At 52.9% G+C, this 25,780-nt stretch overlaps 1 protein-coding gene and 1 non-coding gene across 2 annotated transcripts; both read left to right on the top strand.

The window, feature by feature from the left end:
* The first annotated feature begins 22 nt into the window (after positions 1-22).
* On the top strand, positions 23-24,857 carry PSMD4 (proteasome 26S subunit ubiquitin receptor, non-ATPase 4). The gene is made up of 10 exons (XM_060256292.1): positions 23-162; positions 6,918-7,058; positions 8,502-8,616; positions 11,382-11,468; positions 12,261-12,329; positions 14,220-14,435; positions 14,523-14,631; positions 16,299-16,430; positions 18,474-18,541; positions 24,503-24,857. Exons 1-10 carry the CDS (start codon positions 137-139, stop codon positions 24,668-24,670), a joined length of 1,131 nt encoding a protein of 376 aa, XP_060112275.1. The 5' UTR covers positions 23-136; the 3' UTR covers positions 24,671-24,857.
* Positions 21,674-21,748, top strand: TRNAI-AAU (transfer RNA isoleucine (anticodon AAU)). Its single transcript has one exon. It is a non-coding gene; the product is annotated as a tRNA-Ile (tRNA).
* Positions 24,858-25,780: the final 923 nt, after the last annotated feature.

Below are 25,780 nucleotides of genomic sequence, written 5' to 3'. Positions count from 1 at the left end.
CCCTCGGGAGCTGCGTCAGCCCACTTCCGGCGCGAGGCGGAAGTGTTGGGGAGCTGAGGCGGCGAAGCCGGAGGGAGGCAGCTGAGGGTCGAGTCGTGGTTGCCGCCGCCGCCGGGATCGGCCGAGAAGGGGCGCGATGGTGCTCGAGAGCACGATGGTCTGGTGAGGCCGGAGGAGGAGCGGCCCGGCGGGGCCCGAGGGGAGCGGAGGCGGCGGGTGGCTGCTGAGTCACGGCTGGGCCCAGCGGAGGAGACGGGGCTTCCCAGGCAGGGCAGCAGGGGCAGGGCAGCCCTGCTAAGGTGCCAATCCCCAGGTGGGGGCGGGGGATCCCCTGGCTTGGAGGCCCCTCCCCCTCAGGCTCTGCTGGGCGCTCCATTCATCCCTATGGAGAATGATTCCCATAGGGAATGATGGAGGTGGATGCATGGGGCTCTGGGGCTCAGGGGGGGGGCTGTATGTTGAGGAAGAGGCACCGGATTTTCAGCATAGCATCCAGAGCCTCTCCCCAAAATACCCCCTAAGTTTCAAAAGGATTGGACCAGGGGGTCCAATTCTATGAGCCCCCAAAGAAGGTGCCCCTCTCCTTCATTATTTCCAATGGAAGGAAGGTATTTTAAAAGGTGTGCAGTCCCTTTAAATTTGATGGTCCGAACTCCCTTTGGAGTTCAATTATGCTTGTCACACCCTTGCTCCTGGCTCCTCCCCCAAAGTCTCCTGGCTCCACCCCCGGAGTCCCCAGATATTTCTTGAATTGGACTTGGGAATAGGATTGCCAATCCCCAGGTGGGGGCAGGGGACCCCCTGGTTTGGAGGTCCTCCCCCCCCCCACTTCAGGGTCATCAGAAAGCGGGGGGGGGGAGGGAAATGTCTGCTGGGCACTCTGTTATTCCCTATGGAGACCATTTCCCATGGAGAATTGATCTATTGGTATCGGAGGGGGGTGGCTGTTTTTGCGGTAGAGGCACCATATTTGCAGCATAGCATCCGGTGCCACTCCTCAGAATACCCTCCAAGTTTCAAAAGAATTGGACCAGGGGGTCCAGTTCTATGAGTCCCCAAAGAAGGTGCCCCTATCCTTCTCATTTCCAACAGAGGGAAGGCATTTAAAAAGGTGTGTGGCCCCTTTAAATGAGACGGCCAGAACTCCCTTTGGAGTTCAGTTATGCTTGTCACAACCTTGCTCCTGGCTCCACCCCCAATGTCTCCTGGCTCCACCCCCAAGTCTCCTGGCCCCACCCCCAAAGTCCCCAGGAATTTCTTGACTTGAACCTGGCAACCCTAGAGTGTATGCATGCCCTCAGCCGTCCAAATGGAATATAGATCCTGCAGTGTTGCCAATCTTCTGGTGGGACCTGGAGATTCCCCAGCATTACAGTTCGGTCTCCAGGCTTCAGAGATCAGTTCCCCCCATAGGAAAACAGCTGCTTTGGAGGGTGGACTCTAATGAATTATTAGGCATTAATTATGCCCCGCTGAAGTCTTGCCTTTCCCCAAACCCTGCTCACCCCAAGCTCCACCCCGAAATCTCCAGGAATTTCCCCACCTTGCACACACCGTGTGAGCGGCCCCTTTCAATGCGAAGGCCAGAACTCCCTTTGGAGAGCAATTCTGCTTGTCACAACCTCGTTCCTGGCTCCACCCCCAACGTCCCCAGATATTTCTTGGATTGGATTTGCCAACTCCAAGCCCTGGTGGGGATGGGTGACTCTGCAGGATTCTCTGGAAGGGATGCGGGGCCAGGGGAGGAGGAAGAGAGCTGGGAGCCGGGGTTGCCACCTCCAGGTTGAGAAATTCAGGGAGATTTGGGGGTGCACTCTCCCCCCCTCCAAAGCAGCCATTTTTTTCAAGAGAACTGGAATTAATGCTCAAGATCCCCTGGAATTCCCGCTCATCTCCGTGCTACAGAGATCAGTTCCTTTAGAGAACGTGGTTGCTTCAGAGGGCAGACTCTGTGGCCTTGTGCCCCATTGAGGCCAGTGCCCTCTGCAGACTCCACTCCCAAATCTCCAGGAGTTTCCCAATCTGGAGCTGGGAAGCCACCACACATGCATCCTCTGCGGGTGACCAGCGGGGACCTGGCAACCCTAATTGTATTTTCATGAGATTTCTAGGCCCCGCCTGGAGTCGGTTTCCTAGTAGGGGGGAGGGGGGGCTGGTGTTCAGGGACCAGGGAGGAGGCAAATAGACTGTTTGCTGCCTTCTCCTGTTGTGACACTTTACTAGGAGGATGAGGGCTGGGGAGGTGGGGTGTAGAGAAAATTTGATTCAGTAGCTGTTCCTGGAATCTCTATGGTTCTCAGCAGACCCCTTCTGGATCAGACCAGTGTAACATCTAGTCCAGCCTCCTGCCTCACCAAGTGGCCCACCAGTTCCTCTGGAGGGCCAACAACAGGGCAGAGAGGCTGAGGCCTTCCCCTGAGAAGAACCTCAGAAGAGCCCTGCTGGGTCAGACCAGGGAGGGTCCTTCTAGTCCAGCCTCCTGCCTCACACAGTGGCCAGCCAGTTCCTCTGGAGGGCCAACAACAGGGCAGAGAGGCCGAGGCCTTCCCCTGAGAAGAACATCAGAAGAGCCCTGCTGGGTCAGACCAGTGAGGGTCCATCCAGTCCAGCCTCCTGTCTCACACAGTGGCCAGCCAGTTCCTCTGGAGGGCCAACAACAGGGCAGAGAGGCCGAGGCCTTCCCCTGAGAAGAGCATCAGAAGAGCCCTGCTGGGTCAGACCAGGGAGGTCTATCTTGTCCAGCCTCCTCTCTCACACAGTGGCCAGCCAGTTCCTCTGAAGGGCCAACAACAGGGCAAAGAGGCCAAAGCCTTTCCCTGAGAAGAGCATCAGAAGAGCCCTGCTGGGTCAGACCAGGAAGGGTCCATCTAGTCCAGCCTCCTGTCTCACACAGTGGCCAGCCAGTTCTTCTGTAGGGCCAGCAACAGGGCAGAGAGGCCGAGGCCTTTCCCTGAGGAGAGCATCAGAAGAGCCCTGCTGGGTCAGACCAGGAAGGGTCCATCTAGTCCAGCCTCCTGTCTCACACAGTGGCCAGCCAGTTCCTCTGTAGGGCCAGCAACAGGGCAGAGAGGCCGAGGCCTTTCCCTGAGGAGAGCATCAGAAGAGCCCTGCTGGGTCAGACCAGGAAGGGTCCATCTAGTCCAGCCTCCTGTCTCACACAGTGGCCGACCAGTTCCTCTGGAAGGCCAACAACAGGGCAGAGAGGCCAAAGCCTTTCCCTGAGGAGAGCATCAGAAGAGCCCTGCTGGATCAGACCAGGAAGGGTCCATCTAGTCCAGCCTCCTGTCTCACACAGTGGCCAGCCAGTTCCTCTGGAGGGCCAACAACAGGGCAGAGAGGCCGAGGCCTTCCCCTGAGAAAAACATTAGAAGAGCCCTGCTGAGTCAGACCAGGGAGGGTCCTTCTAGTCCAGGCTCCTGCCTCACACAGTGGCCAGCCCGTTCCTCTGGAGGGCCAACAACAGGGCAGAGAGGCCGAGGCCTTCCCCTGAGAAGAACCTCAGAAGAGCCCTGCTGGGTCAGACCAGGGAGGGTCCATCTAGTCCAGCCTCCTGTCTCACACAGTGGCCAGCCCGTTCCTCTGGAGGGCCAACAACAGGGCAGAAAAGCCGAGGCCTTCCCCTGAGAAGAAAATCACAAGAGCCCTGCTGGGTCAGACCAGGGAGAACATAAGAACATAAGAGAAGCCATGTTAGATCAGGCCAATGGCCCATCCAGTCCAACACTCTGTGTCACACAGTGGCCAAAACACCCACACACACATACATATACACACTGTGGCTAATAGCCACTGATGGACCTCTGCTCCATATTTTTATCTAACCCCCTCTTGAGGGTCCATCTAGTCCAGCCTCCTGTCTCACACAGTGGCCAACCAGTTCTTTTGGAGAGCCAGCAACAGGGTAGAGAGTCCAAGGCCTTCCCCTGAGAAGAACCTCAGAAGAGCCCTGCTGGATCAGACCACAGAGGGTCCATCTAGTCCAGCCTCCTGTCTCACACAGTGGCCAACCAGTTCTTTTGGAGAGCCAGCAACAGGGTAGAGAGTCCAAGGCCTTCCCCTGAGAAGAACCTCAGAAGAGCCCTGCTGGATCAGACCACAGAGGGTCCATCTAGTCCAGCCTCCTGTCTCACACAGTGGCCAACCAGTTCTTTTGGAGAGCCAGCAACAGGGTAGAGAGTCCAAGGCCTTCCCCTGAGAAGAACCTCAGAAGAGCCCTGCTGGATCAGACCACAGAGGGTCCATCTAGTCCAGCCTCCTGTCTCACACACTGGCCAGCCAGTTCCTCTGGAGGGATTCCTCTGGTGTAGCCAAGTGGTTGAGAGAGGTCCAGAGCTTCGAATTCTCACTAACAAACTTGCTGGATGACAAACAAAAAATTGTTTTCAATAATATGAACAATAAAATTGGTCTGCTTTGCAAGCCAATTTCAAATATTAAGGAGGGGCTGTGGCTCACTGGAAGAGCCTCTTACATATAGAAGGTCCCAGGTTCAATCCCCAACATCTCTAGTTAAAAAGATCAGCTAAGAGAAGAAGACTGTAGATTTATACCCTAGCCTTCTCTCTGAATCAGAGTCTCAGAGCGGCTCACAATCTCCTTTCCCTTCCTCCCCCACAACAGACACCCTGTGAAGTAGGTGGGGCTGAGAGGGCTCTCACAGCAGCTGCCCTTTCAAGGACAACCTCTGCCAGAGCTATTGTTAGAATTTCTGTGTTGTGAGCCACCCTGAGCCCCGCCTCGGTGGGGTAGGGCGGGATATAAATGAAATGAAATGAAAGAGCTAAGGCTGACCCAAGGCCATTTCAGCAGCTGCAAGGGGAGGAGTGGGGGAATCAAACCTGGTTCTCCCAGATGAGAGTCCGCACACTTAACCACTACACCAAACTGGCTCCCTCAGGTGCTGTGAGAGACCCCAGCCTGAGACCCTGGAGAGCCGCTGTCAGTCTAAGTGGACAGTACTAATTTTGATGGATAGACCAGGACTCCAGTTCAGTATAAGGAAGCTTTAGGTGTTCATGTGTGCATTGCAAAACAAATATGTTGGATCAGACCAGTAGCCACCCAGTCCAACACTGTGTGTCACACAAGGACCAAAACCCAGGGGCCATCAGGAGGTCCACCAGCAGGCCCAGAACTCCTGAAGCCCTCCCACCCTTCCCCTCCAGCACCAAGAATACAGAGCATCACTGCTCCAGACAGAGTATTCCATTGATACCTTGTGGCTAATAGCCAGTCATGGACCTCTGCTCCATATGCTGATCCAATCCTCTCTTGAAGCTATGCTTGTAGCCACCACCACTTCCTGCTGCAGGGAATTCCTTGTGTTAATTCCATGTGAGAGCCAGTTTGGTGTAGTGATTAAGAACTCCAGAAGTCATTAGAACTTAAGAGAAGCCATGTTGGATCAGGCCAATGGCCCATCCATTCCAACACTCTGTCACACAGTGGCCAAAAACCCAGGCACCATCAGTGGGGCCAGGGCACTAGAAGCCCTCCCACTGTTGCCCGCCCCCCAAGCACCAAGAATACAGAACATCACTGCCCCAGACTTAAGAACATAAGAGAAGCCAGGTTGGATCAGGTGACTGGCCCATCCAGTCCAGCACTCTGTCACACAGTGGCTAAAACCCAGGGGCCATCAGGAGGTCCACCAGCAGAGCCAGAACTCCAGAAGCCCTCCCAGCACCAAGAATACAGAACATCACTGCCCAAGACTTAAGAACATAAGAGAAGCCAGGTTGGATCAGGCGACTGGCCCATCCAGTCCAGCACTCTGTCACACAGTGGCTAAAACCCAGGGGCCATCAGGAGGTCCACCAGCAGAGCCAGAACTCCAGAAGCCCTCCCAGCACCAAGAATACAGAGCGTCACTGCCCCAGAGTATTCCATCGATACCTTGCGGCTAATAGTCAGTCATGGACCTCTGCTCTTAAGACTGTAAGAGAAGCCATGTTGGATCAGGCCACTGGCCCATCCAATCGAACACCCTATGTCACACAGGGGCCAAAAAACCCAGGGGACATCAGGAGGTCCATCAGTGGGGCCAGGACACTAGAAGCCCTTCCACTGTTGTCCCTCCCAAGCACCAAGAAGACAGAGCATCACTGCCCCAGGCATAAGAACATAAGAGAAGCCATGTTGTATCAGGCCAATGGCCCATCCAGTCCAACACTCTGTGTCACATAAGAACATAAGAGAAGCCCTGTTGGATCAGGCCAGTGGCCCCTCCAGTCCAACACTCTGTGTCACATAAGAACATAAGAGAAGCCCTGTTGGATCAGGCCAATGGCCCTTCAAGTCCAACACTCTGTGTCACATAAGAACATAAGAGGAGCCGTGTTGGATCAGGCCAATGGCCCTTCCAGTCCAACACTCTGTGTCACATAAGAACAGAAGAGAAGCCCTGTTGGATCAAGCCAATGGCCCTTCAAGTCCAACACTCTGTGTCACATAAGAACATAAGAGGAGCCGTGTTGGATCAGGCCAATGGCCCCTCCAGTCCAACACTCTGTGTCACATAAGAACAGAAGAGAAGCCCTGTTGGATCAGGCCAATGGCCCCTCCAGTCCAACACTCTGTGTCACATAAGAACATAAGAGAAGCCATGTTGGATCAGGGCAGTGGCCCCTCCAGTCCAACATTCTGTGTCACACAGTGGCCAAAACTCAGGGGCCATCAGGAGGTTAACCAGTGGGGCCAGAATTCCAGAAGACCTCCCCTCCCCATTGTTGCTGCCCAATCTCCAAGAATCCAGAGCTCGGTTTCAGTTAATACCTTTTAATGTTTTGTTTTTATTTTCTGTTTTGTAAGCTGCCTTGGGCGGGATCCTGAGAGGCAGCAGAAGGAAAAGGTCTAAATAAATACACGCGGGCCAGTAAAGCAAAGTCTGAATAAACTGCTCTTTGTGCCCCTCGTAGTGTCGACAACAGCGAGTACATGAGGAACGGGGACTTCTTACCGACCCGCCTGCAAGCCCAGCAAGATGCCGTCAACATCGTCTGTCATTCGAAGACCCGAAGTAACCCCGAGAACAACGTGGGCCTTATCACTTTAGCCAAGTACGCACCTTTAAACTCCTGGCTTGCAAGAGCCGGAGGGTGTTGGTGGGGCGGTCTCTTGACGCTGGCGCCTGTCTTTCCTGTGGTTACTTTTTCTTTGCCCCATTGAGGTGGTTGGAAATGCTTGTGTCGTGTGTGTGTATGAACGTATTTGAAGGGCTGTCTTGTAGAGGACGGTGCGGAGTTGTTTTCTGTCGCTCCAGAAGGTCGGACAAGAACCAAGGGGTTGAAATGAATTCAAAAGAGTTTCTGGCGAAACGTTAGCAAAAAGGAACTTCCTGACAGAGCAGTTGTTTAGTGGAACAGGCTTCTTCAGGAGGTGGTGGGCTCTCCTTCTGAGGAGGTTTTCCAGCAGAGGCTAGACGGCCATCTGTGTATCCATGGGAGAGCCAGTTTGGTGTGGAGAGCCAGTTTGGTGTAGTGGTTAGGTGCGCGGACTCTTACCTGGGAGAACCCGGTTTGATTCCCCACTCCTCCACCTGCTGGCATGGCCTTGGGTCAGCCATAGCTCTGGCAGAGGTTGTCCTTGAAAGGGCAGCTGCTGGGAGAGCTCTCTCAGCCCCTCCCACCTCACAGGGTATCCATTGTGGGGGGAGAAGATAAAGGAGATTGTGATCCACTCTGAGATTTGTAGCAGAGAGCCAGTTTGGTGTCGTGGTTAAGTGTGCAGACTCTTATCTGGAAGAACCGGGTTTGATTCCCCACTCCTCCACTTGCACCTGCTGGCATGGCCTTGGGTCAGCCATAGCTCTGGCAGAGGTTGTCCTTGAAAGGGCAGCTGCTGTGAGAGCCCTCTCCAACCTCACCCACCTCACAGGGTGTCTGTTGTGAGGAAGGAAGGTAAAGGAGATTGTGAGCCGCTCTGTCCTTGTAAGGGCGGCTGCTGTGAGAGCCCTCTCAGCCCCACTCACCTCACAGGGTGTTTGTTGTGGGGGAGGAAGGGAAAGGAGCTTGTGAGCCGCTCTGAGACTCTTCGGAGTGGAGGGCGGGATATAAATCTAATATCTTCATGTAGTCCTCTGTTGAAGCTCTTTTTCTAAACAGGGGTGTCAAACATGAGGCCCGAGGGCCAAATCAGGCACCCAGAAGGCTCCTATCAGGCCCCCGAGCAACTGGCTGTTATCTGCTTCCTTCTCTCTCTCTCTCTTGCTTCCTTCTGCATCTCTGCTTGTTTTGCAAGTCTTGCTCAATCGCACAGGCAAAGCCTGGCAAATCAAGTCGTGATGCAGAAGGAAGCAAGAGAACAGGAAGGAAGCAGATGACAGCCAGTTGCTCGGGGGGCCTGATGGGAGCCTTCTGGGGGCCTGATTCAGTGTTTGACACTCCCTGATTTAGAGCAATACAGGCCTTCCTGTCTTCTCTGTTTTCTGCCTACGTGATGACCACGCTTCCCCGCCTCCGTTTGGAGACTTTCCCTGTACCTCGAGCATTTCTCTCTCTCAGTAACTGCGAGGTGTTGACCACGCTGACCCCCGACACGGGCCGCATCCTCTCCAAGCTGCACTCGGTGCAACCCAAAGGAAAGATCACCTTCTGCACGGGGATCCGAGTGGCTCACGTGAGTAACCTCCTCTTGGACTTTTCTTTGCCGTTCTGGCATCAGGTCTTCATTATTGTGCAGGCGTTCCCTTTTGGAAATAGCGCGCGGACCCATCTCCTCCGAGGTGCTTTGAGCTGCCAGCAGCTAAGGGGGCACGAAGCTCTTCCTTGGGATGAGGCTGTTCTAAGGGGGAGCCGAGAGACAGAGAGAAGGTGGGGTGGCAGACAGGATATCGATGTAGATGAAGCTGAATAGCCGTGCTAATCTATCTGTAGCGGAAGAAAAGAGCCAGAGAGTCCAGGAGCAGCTTGAGAGCCAGTTTGGTGTAGTGGTTAAGTGTGCAGACTCGTACCTGGGAGAACCGGGTTTGATTCCCCACTCCTCCACTTCAGCTGCAGGAATGGCCTTGGGTCAGCCATAGCTCTCTTATCTGGGAGAACCGGGTTTTATTCCCCACTCCTCCCCTTGCACCTGCTGGAATGGCCTTGGGTCAGCCATAGCTCTCTTATCTGGGAGAACCGGGCTTGATTCCCCACTCCTCCACTTGCAGCTGCTGGAATGGCCTTGGGTCAGCCAGAGCTCTCTTATCTGGGAGAACCGGGTTTGATTCCCCACTCCTCCACTTGCAGCTGCTGGAATGGCCTTGGGTCAGCCAGAGCTCTCTTATCTGGGAGAACCGGGTTTGATTTCCCCCTCCTCCACTTGCAGCTGCTGGAATGGCCTTGGGTTAGCCAGAGCTCTCTTATCTGGGAGAACCGGGTTTGATTCCCCACTCCTCCACTTGCAGCTGCTGGAATGGCCTTGGGTCAGCCATAGCTCTCTTATCTGGGAGAACCGGGCTTGATTCTCCACTCCTCCACTTGCAGCTGCTGGAATGGCCTTGGGTCAGCCAGAGCTCTCTTATCTGGGAGAACTGGGTTTGATTCCCCACTCCTCCCCTTGCAGCTGCCGGAATGGCCTTGGGTTAACCATAGCTCTTGCAGAGTTGTCCTTGAAAGGGCAACTTCTGGGAGAACTCTCTCAGTCCCACCCACCTCACAGAGTGTTTGTTGTGGGGGAGGAAGGGAAAGGAGATTGTGAGTCGCTCTGAGACTCTTCGGAGTGGAGGGCGGGATATAAATCCAATATCTTCATCTACCTCACAGGGTGTCTGTTGTGGGGGAGGAAGGGAAAGGAGATTGTGAGTCGCTCTGAGACTCTTTGGAGTGGAGGGCGGGATATAAATCCAATATCTTCATCTACCTCACAGGGTGTCTGTTGTGGGGGAGGAAGATAAAGGAGATTGTGAGCCGCTCTGAGACTCTTGAGTGGAGGACAGAATATAAATCCAATGTCTTTTTGTCTTTTTCTTCTTAAACACTAACAGACTTGGTGGCAAGGGAGGAGCTTTCGGGAGTCACTTTTTTTCTCTCACAGAAGTGCCCCCCCTGCTTGAGGCTTTTGTAAGTCTTTAAGAAGATGAAGATATTGGATTCATATCCTGCCCTCCACTCCGAATCTCAGAGTTTCAGAGCGGCTCACAATCTCCTTTACCTTTCCCCCCCCCCTACAACAGACACCCTGTGAGGTGGGGCTGAGAGGGCTCTCACGGCAGCTGCCCTTTCAAGGACATCTCCTGCGATAGCTATGGCTTACCCAATGCCATTCCAGCAGGTGCAAGTGGAGGAGTGGGGGAATCAAACCCGATTCTTCCAGAGAAGAGAGCTCTGGCTGACCCAAGGCCATCCCAGCAGCTGCAAGTGGAGGAGTGGGGAATCAAACCCGGTTCTCCCAGATAAGAGAGCAATGGCTGACCCAAGGCCATTCCAGCAGGTGCAAGTGGAGGAGTGGGGAATCAAATCCGGTTCTCCCAGATAAGAGAGCTCTGGGTGACCCAAGGCCATTCCAGCAGCTGCAAGTGGAGGAGTGGGGAATCAAACCCGGTTCTCCCAGAGAAGAGAGCTATGGCTGATCCGAGGCCATTCCAGCAGGTGCAAGTGGAAGAGTGGGGAATCAAACCCGGTTCTCCCAGATAAGAGTCCGCACACTTCAGCACTACACCAAACTGGCTCTCTTAAGGTGGTATTTAAAGGGTGTAGATGGTTGGCCTTTCTCCAACCTGTTTTGCTTGGTGCATGTTTTGCTGGGATGTTATGTCCCATGCGTCCACATTCATTAATTCGTTCGTTTGTTTGTTGAATATCCTGCCCTTTCCCAGAAATGGGCTCAGGGCAGATAACAACGTAATAAAACAACAATGATAATCAGAGCAGTATAAAACTAGAAGCAAGTTATAGATGGTGGTTTCAGTTGGGCACATTCTACAGCATACTGTTGGTCAAAGAGTACAGTAATTGATAACAGTAAGATGGTATTGCAGCAAAGGACTCGTCTGTCATTTTTGCCCAACCAGCGTGCTGCTGGGGGTATCCAAGAGCAGCTTTGGGCAGCTGGATACCCCCAGAAACATGCTGTCCCCCTGCCTTGGTCCTCCACCCCTTGGCTTTATGCAGAGTCCTTTGGGCTCAGTCGTTGCCTAGGCATCAGGTCTTGAATGTGTCACGCAACTGGCTGGACCCACAGCCCCCGCCCAGTTCCCTTGGGCAAAAGGGAGCTCCCTCCGACACAAGGAACCGTTTGCAGAAGAGATCCCCGGCATTGACTGATTTAGGCAGCTAAATTGTGCCTGTGTGGATTTTGCCGAAGCCGCCCAGGGAAAAAAAGCAATTCTGAAATAATTAGAAGGGGGGGGGGGGGATTTTGACTGCGCATCCCCTCTGTGTAACGCGAGCCTTCTGTCCCAGCTGGCTCTGAAACACCGCCAAGGCAAGAACCACAAGATGCGCATCATCGCCTTTGTGGGGAGTCCCGTGGAGGACAACGAGAAAGACGTGAGTATCCAGCTGTGAGGTCCCGCCTGTTTTTCCTCACGACGGCCCTGCGAGGTAGGCTAGGCCAGAGAGCCAGTGGGGGGGGGGGTGGAACTCCCCCGATGTTCGCTCTTAAGTTGCAAAGTCTTGGGAGCGAAAATTCTGCTTTGTGACCTCCTGATATTGAAGTGGTGAGCTCCTGGCATTCAAGTGGTGAGCTCCTGCATGAATTGTTGTGCTCTGGGGCCGTTTTTCCTGAGCTAAGACAAAAAGGTGTGAGCTTGAGGCTAAAAAAAATCTGCGAGCCGGCTCACGCTCACTCAGCTTAAAGAGAACGCTGGTCTCCCCAGTTCCACTCCAGATCTAGAAACAGCAAAACTGGCTTCTGCCCCCAGCAGTTGGTTTGTATTTCACTTCAGGTCCAGTGTGGTGCCCATCTCAGAGGCCGGGGCTGCTAGGGGGTGTGGGTGGGTGCCCTTTGAGGTGTGCAGAGGCAGCCTTGCTGCTCACAGGTGGGCTGAGTTGGCCGGGGGGGATTTGGGGCACAGCGGATGCAGCTGCGAAAAGGGAGGGGAAATGATGCCAGGGCAGAGGACCAGATGTACCCAGATGTGTCCTTCGCATTAGCGCTACTCAGCATGATCGGAACGACTGGCAGGGTTGTTCTGCAGCCGGGGACTTTGGCTCTGCCACGATCACGCCAAGGCTTGCGCTGGGCAATCTCCTTGCGTGGCGAACTCATGTGGTTCGTTCAGGCCAGCCCCACCCCGCCGCCACCCCTGTTCTCACTGTCCGGCCCTCCTTTGGTTCCAGCTGGTGAAACTGGCCAAGCGCCTGAAGAAGGAGAAGGTCAACGTGGACATCATCAACTTTGGCGAGGAGGTGAGACATCAGGGCCAGGCCTCTGGGGAGTTTGGTTGTCTGAGTGAGTAGCTATGAGCTACTCCATGAGTGGCTATGAGCCATGAGTTAGAGATGGAACAATCTGTCAGGGGCAGTGATGCTCTATCTTCTTGGTGCTTGGGGGCAGTAGTGGGAGGGCTTCTGGAGTTCTGGCCCTGCTTGAGGGACCTCCTGATGGCACCTGGATTTTGGCCATTGTATGACACAGAGTGTTGGACTGGAGGGGCCATTGGCCTGATCCAACATGGCTTCTCTTGTGTTCTGCTGTCTGGGGCAATGATTATTTGTCTTCTTGGGGTTTGGGGAGGCCACAGTGGGAGGGCTTCTAGTGTTCTTACCCCAGTGATGGACCTCCTGATGGCCCCTGGGTTTTGGCCACTGTGTGACACAAAGTGTTGGACTGGATGGGCCACTGGCCTGATTCAGCATGGCTTCTCTTGTGTTCTTCTGTCTGGAGCAATGATGCTCTGTCTTCTTGGTGCTTGGGGGCAGTAGTGGGAGGGCTTCTGGAGTTCTGGCCTTGCTGGGGGACCTCTTGATGGCTCCTGGGTTCTGGCCATTTTATGACACAGAGTGTTAGACTGGATGGGCCATTGGCCTGATCCAACATGGCTTCTCTTGTGTTCTTCTGTCTGGGGCAATGATGTTTTGTCTTCTTGGTGCCTGGGGGGGGCACAGTGGGAGGGCTTCTAGTGTCCTGGCCCCACTGTTGGACCTCCTGATGGCCCCTGGGGGTTTTTGGCCACTGTGTGACACAGAGTGTTGGACTGGATGGGCCACTGGTCTGATCCATTGTGACTTCCCTTCTGTTCTTATGTCTGGGGCAGTGATGCTTTGTCTTCTTGGCACTTGGGAGGGCAACAGTGGGAAGGCTTCTAGTGTCCCAACCCCACTGGTGGACCTGATGGCGCCAGGGTGTTTTGGCCCCTGTGTGATACAGTGTGTTGGATTGGATGGGCCATGGACCTGATCCAACATGGCTTTTCTTATGTGTGACACAGAGTGTTTGACTGGATGCTCCATTGGCCTGATCCAACATGGCTTCTCTTGTCTTCTTCTGTCTGGGGCAGGGATGCTCTGTATTCTTGTGCTTGGGGGGGCACAGTGGGAGGGCTTCTAGTGTCCTGACCCCACTGGTGAACCTCTTGGTGGCACTTGGGTTTTTTGGCCCCTGTGTGACACAGAGTGTTGGACTGGATGGGCCATTGGCCTGATCCAACATGGCTTCTCTTATGTTCTTATGTCTGGGGCTGTGATGCTCTGTCTTCTTGCTGCTGGGGGGGGGGCACAGTGGGAGGGCTTCTGGAGTCCTGGCCCCACTGGTGGACCTCCTGATGGCACCTGGTCTTTTTGGCCACTGTGTGACACAGAGTGTTGGACTGGATGGGCCATTGGCCTGATCCAACAGGGCTTCTCTTCTGTTCTTATGTGACACAGAGTGTTGGACTGGATGGGCCATTGGCCTGATCCAACAGGGCTTCTCTTCTGTTCTTATGTGACACAGAGTGTTGGACTGGAGGGGCCACTGGCCTGATCCAATATGGCTTCTCTTCTGTTCTTATGAGACACAGAGTGTTGGACTGGAGGGGCCAGTGGCCTGATCCAACAGGGCTTCTCTTCTGTTCTTCTGTGACACAGAGTGTTGGACTGGATGGGCCAGTGGCCTGATCCAACAGGGCTTCTCTTCTGTTCTTATGTGACACAGAGTGTTGGACTGGAGGGGCCACTGGCCTGATTCAACATGGTTTCTTCTCCAGTGTTCTTCTGTGGCTGAGGAGGTGAAGCTTCGGCGCCTGACCTCCGATGAGTTTGGTGTCTGCTTGGCTGTGCTTCTGATCTCTCTATCGCTCCCCCCCCCCTCTTTCTCAGGAAAGCAACACAGACAAGCTGACCGCCTTCATCAACACCCTGAACGGCAAGGACGGCACCGGCTCCCACCTGGTGACCGTCCCCCCGGGCCCCAGCCTGGCCGACGCTCTCATCAGCTCCCCGATCCTGGCTGGGGAAGGGGGAGCCATGCTGGGCCTGGGAGCCAGTGACTTCGAGTTCGGCGTGGACCCCAGCGCCGACCCTGAGCTGGCTCTGGTACGTGCCGAGGCTGGGGGCGGGGGGAGACCTCATCGTTGGGCGGAAGGGACCCCCGGGCTCTGACCCACCGCCGTCTTTCCCCAGGCGCTCCGCGTCTCCATGGAGGAGCAGAGGCAGAGGCAAGAGGAGGAGGCCAGACGGGCAGCTGCCGCGTCTGCCGCAGAAGCCGGCATCCCAGCCACCGGTGGGGACGGTGAGTGGCTGGACTGCAGGAAGGCTTCCTTGGCCAGTCTCTCCTCCTCTGGAAGGAGGGGCAAAGAACAGGTCCCTCCTACCTAAGGCACTGCCTCCCCCTGACTCTAGATGTTCTCTGAGCAGTAATTGAGTGTGTCAAGCGTCGGTGTTTCTCAACAAGCAGTCTTTTGTTTAAAATCAAAGCTGTTTTATTGTTAGAAACTCAGAAGCTGTACCAAGGACACAAGCCTTGGGAGTAATGATGGATACAGGGTTACGCAGTTTCTATATAGGATATCTTCAGTGGTTACATTACAGATGCCTACTTGAGTCACGGGTTCAAAGGTTGCTAAATACTATCTCTTTTCTTACTAAGAAATTTGGGCTACTAAAAACATCTCCTCACACTTCTCTAGTACATAAGAACATAAGAGAAGCCATGTTGGATCAGGCCTGGGGCAGTGATGCTCTGTATTGTTGGTGCTTGGGGGAAAAGAGTGGGAGGGCTTCTAGTGTCCTGCCCCCACTGATGGACCTCCTGATGGCGCCTGGGTTTTTTGGCCACTGTGTGACACAGAGTGTTGGACTGGAGGGGCCATTGGCCTGATCCAACAAGGCTTCTTTTATGTTCTTCTGTAAGAACATAAGAGAAGCCATGTTAGATCAGGCCAATGGCCCCTCCAGTCCAACATTCTGTGTCACACAGCGGCCAAATATATATGCACACACGCACACACACACACACTGTGGCTAATAGCCACTGATGGACCTCTGCTCCATATTTTTATCTAACCCCCTCTTGAAGGTGGCTATGCTTGTGGCCGCCACCATCTCCTGTGGCAGTGAATTCCACATGTTAATCACCCTTTGGGTGAAGAAGTACTTCCTTTTATCCGTTTCAACCTGTCTGCTCAAGGAATTTCATCGAATGCCCACGAGTTCTTGTATTGTGAGAAAGAGAGAAAAGTACTTCTTTCTCTACTTTCTCCATCCCCGGCATAATCTTGTAAACCTCTATCATGTCACCCCGCAGTCAACGTTTCGCCAAGCTAAATAGCCCCAAGCGTTTCAACCTTTCTTCATAGGGAAAGGTTCTTTCTTCTGTGATACAGAATGTTGGACTGGATGGGCCATTGGCCTGATCCAACATGGCTTCCCTTATGTTCTTATGTCTGCAGTAGTGATGCTCTGTATTCTTGGTGCTTGGAGGGGCATAGTGGGAGGGCTTCTAGTGTTCTGACCCCACTGATGGACCTCCCGATGGCACTTGGGGTTTTTTGGCAACTGCGTGACACAGAGTGTTGGACTGGATGAGCCATTGGCCTGATCCAACATGGCTTCTCTTATGTTCTTAAGTCTGGGGCAGTTATGCTCTCTATTCTTGGTGTTTTGGGGGGAGGGGCAAACAGTGGGAGAGCTTCTAGTGTCCTGGACTCATTGGTGGGTCTCCTGGTGGCCCCTGGGTTTTGGCCGCTTTGTGACCCAGAGTTTTGGACTGGAGGGGCCATTGGCCTGATCCATCATGGCTTCCCTTACATTCTTGAAGTGGTGCCAGGATATCATTACCTGAGGCAGCTGGATACTGAGTATCTCTTGATGATGTAGCTGCCTTTGGGGAAGCAGTGAGTGGGGTGTAACTGGAGGATCCGGCCCATTGAAGCTCCTATCTCTCTCCCGGTGCCCTAGAGTCAGACGACGCCCTCCTCAAGATGACCATTGGCCAGCAGGAATTTGGCAGGGCTGGTCTGCCAGACCTCAGCACCATGACCGAAGAGGAGCAGATTGCTTATGCCATGCAGATGTCTTTGCAAGGAGCTGGTGAGTCTGAACGGAGAATGGGGCGCCCCTCCTTTGGGGTTTCCTGGCCCTCTGAGTTGAGTTCTGCTGTCTGAACTGGGAGAGACGGTGGCTCAGTGGTAGAGCATCTGCTTGGTAAGCCGAAGGTCCCAGGTTCAATCCCCCACATCTCCAACTAAAAAGTGTCCAGGCAAGTAGGCGTGGAAAACCTCAGCTTGAGACCCTGGAGAGCCACCGCCAGTTAGGGGAGGGATGGTGGCTCAGTGGCAGAGCATCTGCTTGGGAAGCAGAAGGTCCCAGGTTCAATCCCCGGCCTCTCCAACTAAAAAGGGTCCAGGCAAAATAGGTATGAAAAACCTCAGCTTGAGACCCTGGAGATCCGCTGCCAGTCTGAGTAGACAAGACTGACTTTGATGGACCGAGGGTCTGATTCAGTCTCTTCATATGTTTCATGTCTTGATTTATTTGGAACGTTTTGACACTGCCTCTCTAGAGAACCTGCCCAAAACTGCTTACAAAGTAAAATGTAAATCACAAAAAATGACTCAAACCCGCTCTTCAAAGCTCGGCAGCGGACAAAACATGAAGTAGCTTTAAATGGATGAAACTGAGTGGGAGGGCAGAGTATCTTTAATTTCGCCGAGCTTTAATCCAGGAGTGGCTGAACTGTTTCTTGGCAGCCACGTGTGGCTCTTTCACACATATTGTGTGGCTCTTGAAGCCCCCGCTGCTCTGTCGGCTGGCTTGGAGAAGACGTTTTGTCTCTTTTCAATCGCTTCTCCAAGCCAGCCGGCAGCTCAGAAAATGCATTTCAAGTTAAAGCTGCTTTCTTTCCACCCCTCCCTCCCTTCCCGTCTTGTGGTTCTCAAACATCTGATGTTTATTCTATGTGGCTCTTAGGTTAAGCAAGTTTGGCCGCCCCTGCTTTAGACCGTTGAACTTCCAACTGGGATTAGCCGCCCTCCGAGGAGGTTCCCCGTTGTGTCTCTGCATGCCTTTTCTCTGGACTCTTTCCACTTCTTAGGCACTCCCAAAGCAGGGGTCCCCAACCTTTTTTGAGCCCGTTAGGCACCTTTGGAGTTCTGACGGGGGGTAAGGTAGACAGCCCATTGACAAATTGCATGGGATGAAGCCGACCCCAGGATGACTGCCATGAGAGGTAGAGTCACACAGGCAGAGGAAACCGAGTTGCGGGAAGAGGGGTAGTTAAGAAGTACGCTGGGAGGAGAGAAGACAAAACAGACACTGGTGGCAGCTGCCCCTCAGTGGCCAGTCAGAAGCCCTGCTGGGCAGGTGCCCCACCTCGTCCCACCCACTTTTAAAAAGCACTTGGTTGGGTGCCAAGGAAGGTGCCAGTGGGCACTGTGATGCCTCCATATTCAGAGGCATTGTGCTAGCGGTTGAGTTGGGTAACAGGCCAGGAACAGATGGTTTCTATGTAATATAGAGCACGGCTCCCCAACCCCTGGGGCGTGGACCGGTACCGGTCCGTGGCCTGTTAGCAACCGGGCCGCAAAGCAGGGACCACACTACCCCTTTTGCCTGGCGGGGGACCCAGGTGGACAAAAGAGGCAGTGTGGCCTCGCTTCACCTCTTTCGTCTGCCCAGGTCCCAGATGGGCAGAAGGGGCAGCTAGGCAGTGGCTGTCACCTACCCCTCATTCAAAGACCCCAAAGAGGGGGTCCTGGGGCAGCAAAATACCAAGCAGTTGGCTTGAAACAGATGAAAGGAATGTGAGGGGGCAGGGACGGGATGGGGAGCAGCCTGGGGCAGCAAAATACCGAGCACCCCCCCTCCCTTCCGCCCAAACACCGGTCCGTGGAAAAACTGTCTTCCACAAAACCGATCCCTGGTGTCAAAAAGGTTGGGAGCCACTGATATGGAGACATCGCTAGCAGACAACCCCAATCCCACTGTTCTTGGGGAAATCGGAACCCAGATCTCCAGACGGAAGCGCTTTCTCATTCGCTCGTCACGGCCCAGTTTCAGGTGCTGGAACCTTTTCCTTAAAGCCTTCTCCAGTGGACGGAGGAACCATTTCTGTTTTCTCCCCTTTCTCTTCAGAGTTTGGGCAGGGCGAGTTGGCCGAAGCGGACAGCAGTGCGGAGATGGACACGTCGGAGCCCACCAAGGTTTGTGGCGGGGCAGGAAGGGACTAGGGGGTGGGAGGAGGCCGTTAGGCCTTGATCCAGACATCCGCAAGGCATCCTTCTGACAAGCAGGACGCCCAATAGGAGAGTGCGCAGGTCTGGTTTGTGTGTGGATATGGAGAAGGAGCCTCTTCTTCAGATGCTTGCAAACCCAGCTCAAACAAAAGAAGATAGGAAAATGGGAGGAGCCACAAGATGCCAGGGTGGGCTCCACAGTCAGCTTTCTAAGGACCTGAGAAATAAAAAAGACTCATTTCGGAAATGGAAGGAGAGCCTTATAACCAAGGACAAATATAAATAAATAAGCAGTGCTTGTAGAGACACAGGAAAGCTAAAGCTCAGTATGAGCTTAGGCCAGTGAGAGAGGCCAGTGGAAAGCCAGTTTGGTGTAATGGTTAAGTGTGTGGACTCTTATCTGGGAGAACTGGGTTTGATTCCCCCCTCCTCCACTTGTACCTGCTGGAGTGGCCTTGGGTCAGCCATAGCTCTGGCAGAGGTTGTCCTTGAAAGGGCAGCTCCTGGGAGAGCCCTCTCCAGCCCCACCCACCTCACAGGGTGTCTGTTGTGGAGGAGGAAGGTAAAGGAGATTGTGAGCCGCTCTGAGACTCTTCGGAGTGGAGGGCGGGATATAAATCCAATATCTTCATCTACCTCACAGGGTGTCTGTTGTGGGGGAGGAAGGGAAAGGAGATTGTGAGCCGCTCTGATACTCTTCGGAGTGGAGTACGGGATATAAATCCAATATCATCATCATCATCTTCTAACAACCAAACAGCCAAAACAACGAAAAAAGGGTTCTTTTTTTTATGAAAAAAGGCGAAGGTCGTCCCCTGTGCAAGCACCAGTCGTTTCCAACTCTGGGGTGACGTCGCATCTTGATGTTTTCACGGCAGCCTTTTTTTACGGGGTGGTTTGCCCTTGCCTTCCCCAGTCATCTACACCGGGGTGGCCAACGATAGCTCTCCAGATATATATTTTTTGCCTACAACTCCCATCAACCCCAGCCAGCATGGCTGATGGCTGGGGCTGATGGGAGTTTTAGGCAAAAAACATCTGGAGAGCTACCGTTAGCCACCCCTGATCTATACTCTCCCCCCCCCCCAAAGCAAGCTGGCTACTCCTTTGACCGACCTCGGAAGGATGGAAGGCTGAGTCAACCTGGAGCCGGCTACCTGAACCCGGCTTCCGCCGGGATCGAACTCAGGTTGAAAGCAGAGAGCTTCAACTGCAGCACTGCTGCTTTCCCACTCTGCGCCATGGGGCTCTCTCTTTTCTTATGTACAAAGTAAGGAAAAGAGCAAGGACATGGTAGGACAGGAGAGTGAAATTGTAGCAGGTGATGAAGAGACGGCTGAACTTCTCGACTCCTACTTTTTCTCCGTCTTCTCTTGTGAGGGAAAAGGTGCTTACTGTGGCAAAAACAGAACACGCGATGAGAGAAGGGAACTGCAGCCTAGGATCAGCATGAGGTAGTACATAAACACCTAGTTTCTTTAAATGAAACCAAGTCCAAGGATGCAGTTCTGGGCCTCTGGCCATTAGTTTTGAGAATTCTTGGAGAACAGGTGAAGTGCTGGAAGATCGGAGGTGGCAAAGAAGGGGGGGGGAGGATCTGGGTAACAACTAGGGCTTTTTTTGTAGCAAAACCTCCTTTGCATATCACGCCACGCACCCTTGATGTAGCTAATCCTCCTGGAGCTTACAGTGGGCCCTGTACTAAGAGCCCTGTAAGCTCTTAAAGGATTGGCTGCATCAGGGGTGTGTGGCCTAATATGCAAAGAAGTTCCTGCTACAAAAAAAAGCCCTGCTAACTACCAACTTGTCAGCTTGACGGGTCTATGCCTGGAAAAGTTTTAGAACAAATAATCAGTCTGTCCTTGAGCAATTTAGGAAGGACTGTTGTGATTACTAAGAGCCAGCATGGGTTTCTCAATAGCAAGTCATGTCAGACTAACCTGATCTCTTTCTTTGAGAAAGTTGCTACCTTACTGGATCAGGGGAATGCCGTAGTCATAGTTTACCTTGATTTCAGTAAGGCTTTTGATAAGGTTCCACATAATATTCTTGTTGACAAGTTGGTAAAATGTGGTTTGGATCATCTTACTATCAGGTGGATCTGTAACTGTTTGACAGATCACACCTAAAGAGTGCATGTGAATGGTTCCTCATCCCCTTGGAGAGGAGTGACAAGTGGAGTGCCTCAAGGATCTGTCCTGGGACCTGTTTTGTTCAACATCTTTATCAATGATTTGGATGAAGGAATAGAGGGAGCGCTTATTAAATCAGCAGATAAATTCGGAGGGGTTGCAAATACAGTAGAATACAGGATGACCTTGACAGGCTGGAAAACTGGGCTGAAACCAATAAAAGGAATTGAAACAGATAAATGTAAAGTTTTGCATTTAGGTAGGAAAATCTAGTGCATCATTATAGGATGAGGGACAGGGTTTTCTTGCCATCCTCTGAGCACGGAGCAGGAATCAGTGGCTGTGTGTGGTGGTGTTTGTGAGTTTTCTGCACTGTGCAGGGGGTTGGACTAGATGACCCTGGAGATCCCTTCCAACGATGTGATTCTAAGTCCTGGTCGTTTCCCCGGAAGATTGGGGACGGGGTAGAATGTCAGCCAGAAATCAAAAATGGTTTTTTGTGTGTGTGCTTAAAGTTTTATTAAATTTCCGTAGAAATCAAAAATGGCTTGTAAGATGAGGTTGCTTTAACTTCCAGTTGTGTATATATCCTGCAACCTATATGCAAATGTATTGAGACTAAATGTGCCATTTATACATGTGTGTATGGGGTAGGAGGTGCCCACAAATTAGGGAAGGGACAGTGGCTGAGTAGTAGAGCGTCTGCTTGGTAAGCAGAAGGTCCCAGGTTCAATCCCCGGCATCTCCAACTAAAAAGGGTCCAGGCAAGTAGGCGTGAAAAACCTCCGCTTGAGACCCTGGAGAGCCGCTGCCAGTTAGGGGAGGGATGGTGGCTCAGTGGTAGAGCATCTGCTCAATAAGCAGAAGGTCCCAGGTTCAATCTCCGGCATCTCCAACTAAAAAGGGTCCAGGCAAATAGGTGTGGAAAACCTCAGCTTGAGACCCTGGAGAGCCGCTGCCAGTTAGGGGAGGGATGGTGGCTCAGTGGTAGAGCATCTGCTCAATAAGCAGAAGGTCCCAGGTTCAATCCCCGGCATCTCCAACTAAAAAGGGTCCAGGCAAGTAGGCGTGAAAAACTTCCGCTTGAGACCCTGAAGAGCTGCTGCCAGTTGAGTACACAAGACTGACTTTGATGGACCCAGGAGGGTCTGATTCAGTAGAAGGCAGCTTCAGATGTTCATAAAGGATATTATAGCATTGGAAAAAGTCCAGAAAAGGGCAACTAGAACGATTAAAGGTTTCGAACACTTTCCCTATGAGGAAAGGTTAAAACGCTTGGGACTCTTTAGCTTGGAGAAATGTCGACTGCGGGGTGACATGAGAGAGGTTTACAAGATTAGGGATGGGATGGAAAAGGTAGAGAAAGAAGCACTTTTCTCCCTTTTCGCAATACAAGAACTCATGGGCCTTCAATGAAATTGCTGAGCAGTCAGGTTAAAACGGATAAAAAGAAGTACTTCTTCACCCAAAGGGGGATTAACATGTGCAATTCCCTGCCACAGGAGGGGGTGGCGGCTACAAGCATAGCCAGCTTCAAGAGGGGGTTAGATAAAAATATGGAGCAGAGGTCCATCAGTGGCTATTAGCTGCAGTGTGTATATATGTTCTTAAGTGACATAGAGTGTTGGACTGGATGCCCCATTGGCCTGATACAACATGGCTTCTCTTATGTTCCTATGTGACCCAGAGTGTTGGACTGAATGGGCCATGGCCTGATCCAACATGGCTTCTCTTATGTTCTTATAGGACACAGAATGTTGGACTGGATGGACCATGGCCTGATCCAACATGGCTTCTCTTATGTTCTTATAGGACACAGAATGTTGGACTGGATGGACCATGGCCTGATCCAACATGGCTCCTCTTATGTGACACAGAGTGTTGGACTGGAGGGGCCATTGGCCTGATCCAACATGGCTTCTCTTCTGTTCTTATGTGACACAGAGTGTTGGACTGGATGGGCCACTGGCCTGATCCAACAGGGCTTCTCTTATGTTCTTATGTGACACAGAGTGTTGGACTGGAGGGGCCACTGGCCTGATCCAACATGGCTTCTCTTATGTTCTTATGTGACACAGAGTGTTGGACTGGAGGGGCCATTGGCCTGATCCAACATGGCTTCTCTTCTGTTCTTATGTGACACAGAGTGTTGGACTGGAGGGGCCACTGGCCTGATCCAACAGGGCTTCTCTTATGTTCTTATGTGACACAGAGTGTTGGACTGGAGGGGCCATTGGCCTGATCCAACATGGCTTCTCTTCTGTTCTTATGTGACACAGAGTGTTGGACTGGAGGGGCCATTGGCCTGATCCAACATGGCTTCTCTTCTGTTTTATGTGACACAGAGTGTTGGACTGGAGGGGCCACTGGCCTGATCCAACATTGCTTCTCTTCTGTTCTTATGTGACACAGAGTGTTGGACTGGAGGGGCCATTGGCCTGATCCAACATGGCTTCTCTTATGTTCTTATGTGACACAGAGTGTTGGACTGGAGGGGCCACTGGCCTGATCCAACATGGCTCCTCTTATGTTCTTATGTGACACAGAGTGTTGGACTGGAGGGGCCATTGGCCTGATCCAACATGGCTTCTCTTTTGTTCTTATGTGACACAGAGTATTGGACTGGATGGGCCACTGGCCTGATCCAACATGGCTTCTCTTATGTTCTTATGTGACACAGAGTATTGGACTGGATGGGCCATTGGCCTGATCCAACAGGGCTTCTCTTATGTTCTTATGTGACATAGAGTGTTGGACTGGATGGGCCATTGGCCTGATCCAACATGGCTTCTCTTCTGTTCTTATGTGACACAGAGTGTTGGACTGGAGGGGCCACTGGCCTGATCCAACATGGCTTCTCTTATGTTCTTATGTGACACAGAGTGTTGGACTGGAGGGGCCACTGGCCTGATCCAACAGGGCTCCTCTTCTGTTCTTATGTGACACAGAGTGTTGGACTGGAGGGGCCACTGGCCTGATCCAACAGGGCTCCTCTTCTGTTCTTATGTGACACAGAGTGTTGGACTGGATGGGCCACTGGCCTGATCCAACATGGCTTCTCTTATGTTCTTATGTGACACAGAGTATTGGACTGGATGGGCCATTGGCCTGATCCAACAGGGCTTCTCTTATGTTCTTATGTGACACAGAGTATTGGACTGGATGGGCCATTGGCCTGATCCAACATGGCTTCTCTTCTGTTCTTATGTGACACAGAGTGTTGGTCTGGGTGGGTCACTGGCCTGATCCAATATGGCTTCTCTTATGTTCTTATGTGACACAGAATGTTGGACTGGATGGGCCACTGGTCTGATCCAGCATGGCTTCTCTTCTGTTCTTCTGTGACACAGAATGTTGGACTGGATGGGCCATTGGCCTGATCCAACATGGCTTCTCTTATGTTCTTATGTGACACAGAGTGTTGGACTGGATGGGCCACTGGCCTGATCCAACAGGGCTTCTCTTATGTTCTTATGTGACACAGTGTGTTGGACTGGATGGGCCACTGGCCTGATCCAACATGGCTTCTCTTCTGTTCTTATAAATTGCGGCTGACTCCTGGCAAACCTGTAGGAGTTTCAAATGCAAGAGATGACCAGAGCTGGTTGGCCATTGCCTGCCTTTGGAGGGCCAAGAATCAGAGCACAGAGGCCGAAGCCTTCCCCCTGATGCTGCCTCCTGGCGCTGGAATTCAGGGGTTGACTGCCTCTGATGGGGGTGGGGGGTTCCCTTTAGTCGCCATGGCTGCTGACCCCTGAGAGCCCCCTCCTCACTAGCTCCTTCTCTGTCCCTCCAGGAAGAAGATGACTACGATGTGATGCAGGACCCCGAATTCCTGCAGAGCGTCCTGGAGAACCTGCCGGGCGTGGACCCCAACAACGAGGCCATCCGCAATGCCATGGGCTCGCTGGCCTCGCAGGCCTCCAAAGAGAGCAAGGACAAGAGCGAGGAGGAGAAGAAATGATGCTGCGCCCAGCCGGCAGCTCCTCCGCTCTGCATGCCCCGGGTTGCATAGCCAAATACCTGCCGTTTCCGTACTCTTCCCTTTCTGGGCTAGCTGGGGAACCGTCACTGGGGTTGGGGAGGGGAGGGGGGGTAGAACTTTTTTTGGGTTGTGGTTTAACAAGTAATAAACACATAAATTTTCTCCAGTGGGTTTCCCCTGTAGGTTCTTGAAAATTGTGTTCCTAAACCATAGGTGGCGTCTGCTCTTCTGGGGGCGGGTTGTAAGAGCCAGTCTGGTGTAGTGGTTAAGTGTGCGGACTCTTATCTGGGAGAACCGGGTTTGTTTCCCCACTCCTCCGCTTGCAGCTGCTGGAATTGCCTTGGGTCAGCCATAGCTCTGGCAGAGGTTGTCCTTGAAAGGGCAGCTGCTGTGAGAGCCCTCTCAGCCCCACCCACCTCACAGGGTGTCTGCTGTGGGGGAGGCAGGGGAAGGAGATTGTGAGCCTCTCTAAGACTCTTCAGAGTGGAGGGCGGGATATAAATCCAATATCTTCTTCTACCTCACAGGGTGTCTGTTGTGGGGGAGGAAGGGAAAGGAGACTGTGAGCCGCTCTGTGACTCTTCGGAGTGGAGGGCGGGATATAAATCCAATATCTTCATCTACCTCACAGGATGTCTGTTGTGGGGGAGGAAGGGAAAGGAGATTGTGAGCCGCTCTGAGACTCTTCGGAGTGGAGGGCGGGATATAAATCCAATATCTTCTTACTTGTTGCCTTTTCTTATCCCTCCAACAAGTTGGTGATAGGATTGTGGCTGAGAAGGTGACTGGGCCAAGGGACCCCAGCAAGCTCGGTGGCAGCGGTGGGATTGGAATCCAGGTCTTCCGTATGCCGGCCCTACGCTTTTACCACTACACCACCTTGGCTCTGCCCTGTTACCAGTTTTCTGCTGGGCCAGTCGGTGTAGGAACGTCCTCTGCGGTTAACGAAGAGCGTTATGAAAGTCAGAAGATCGTGTCAAGAGAGTAGCCGTGTCAGTCTGCGGAAGAAGAGCTGGATTCGAATCCAGTAGCTTGACAAGATTTTCAGGGTGCGAGCTCTTGAGAGTCAGAACTTCTGATTCTCAGAAG

The sequence above is a fragment of the Heteronotia binoei genome, chromosome 1 (genome assembly GCF_032191835.1).
Source record: "Heteronotia binoei isolate CCM8104 ecotype False Entrance Well chromosome 1, APGP_CSIRO_Hbin_v1, whole genome shotgun sequence".
NCBI lineage: Eukaryota > Metazoa > Chordata > Lepidosauria > Squamata > Gekkonidae > Heteronotia > Heteronotia binoei.
This window is presented reverse-complemented; position numbering and strand designations above follow the sequence as displayed.

What these genes read in the sequence shown, in the direction of transcription:
- PSMD4 (XM_060256292.1), top strand. Translation starts at nt 137, where the DNA reads ATGGTGCTCGAGAGCACGATGGTCTG. An exon ending in CTCGAGAGCACGATGGTCTG is followed by an intron (nt 163 to 6,917) that starts GTGAGGCCGGAG and finishes TGCCCCTCGTAG; the next exon opens with TGTCGACAACAGCGAGTACA. An exon ending in CGGGGATCCGAGTGGCTCAC is followed by an intron (nt 8,617 to 11,381) that starts GTGAGTAACCTC and finishes CTTCTGTCCCAG; the next exon opens with CTGGCTCTGAAACACCGCCA.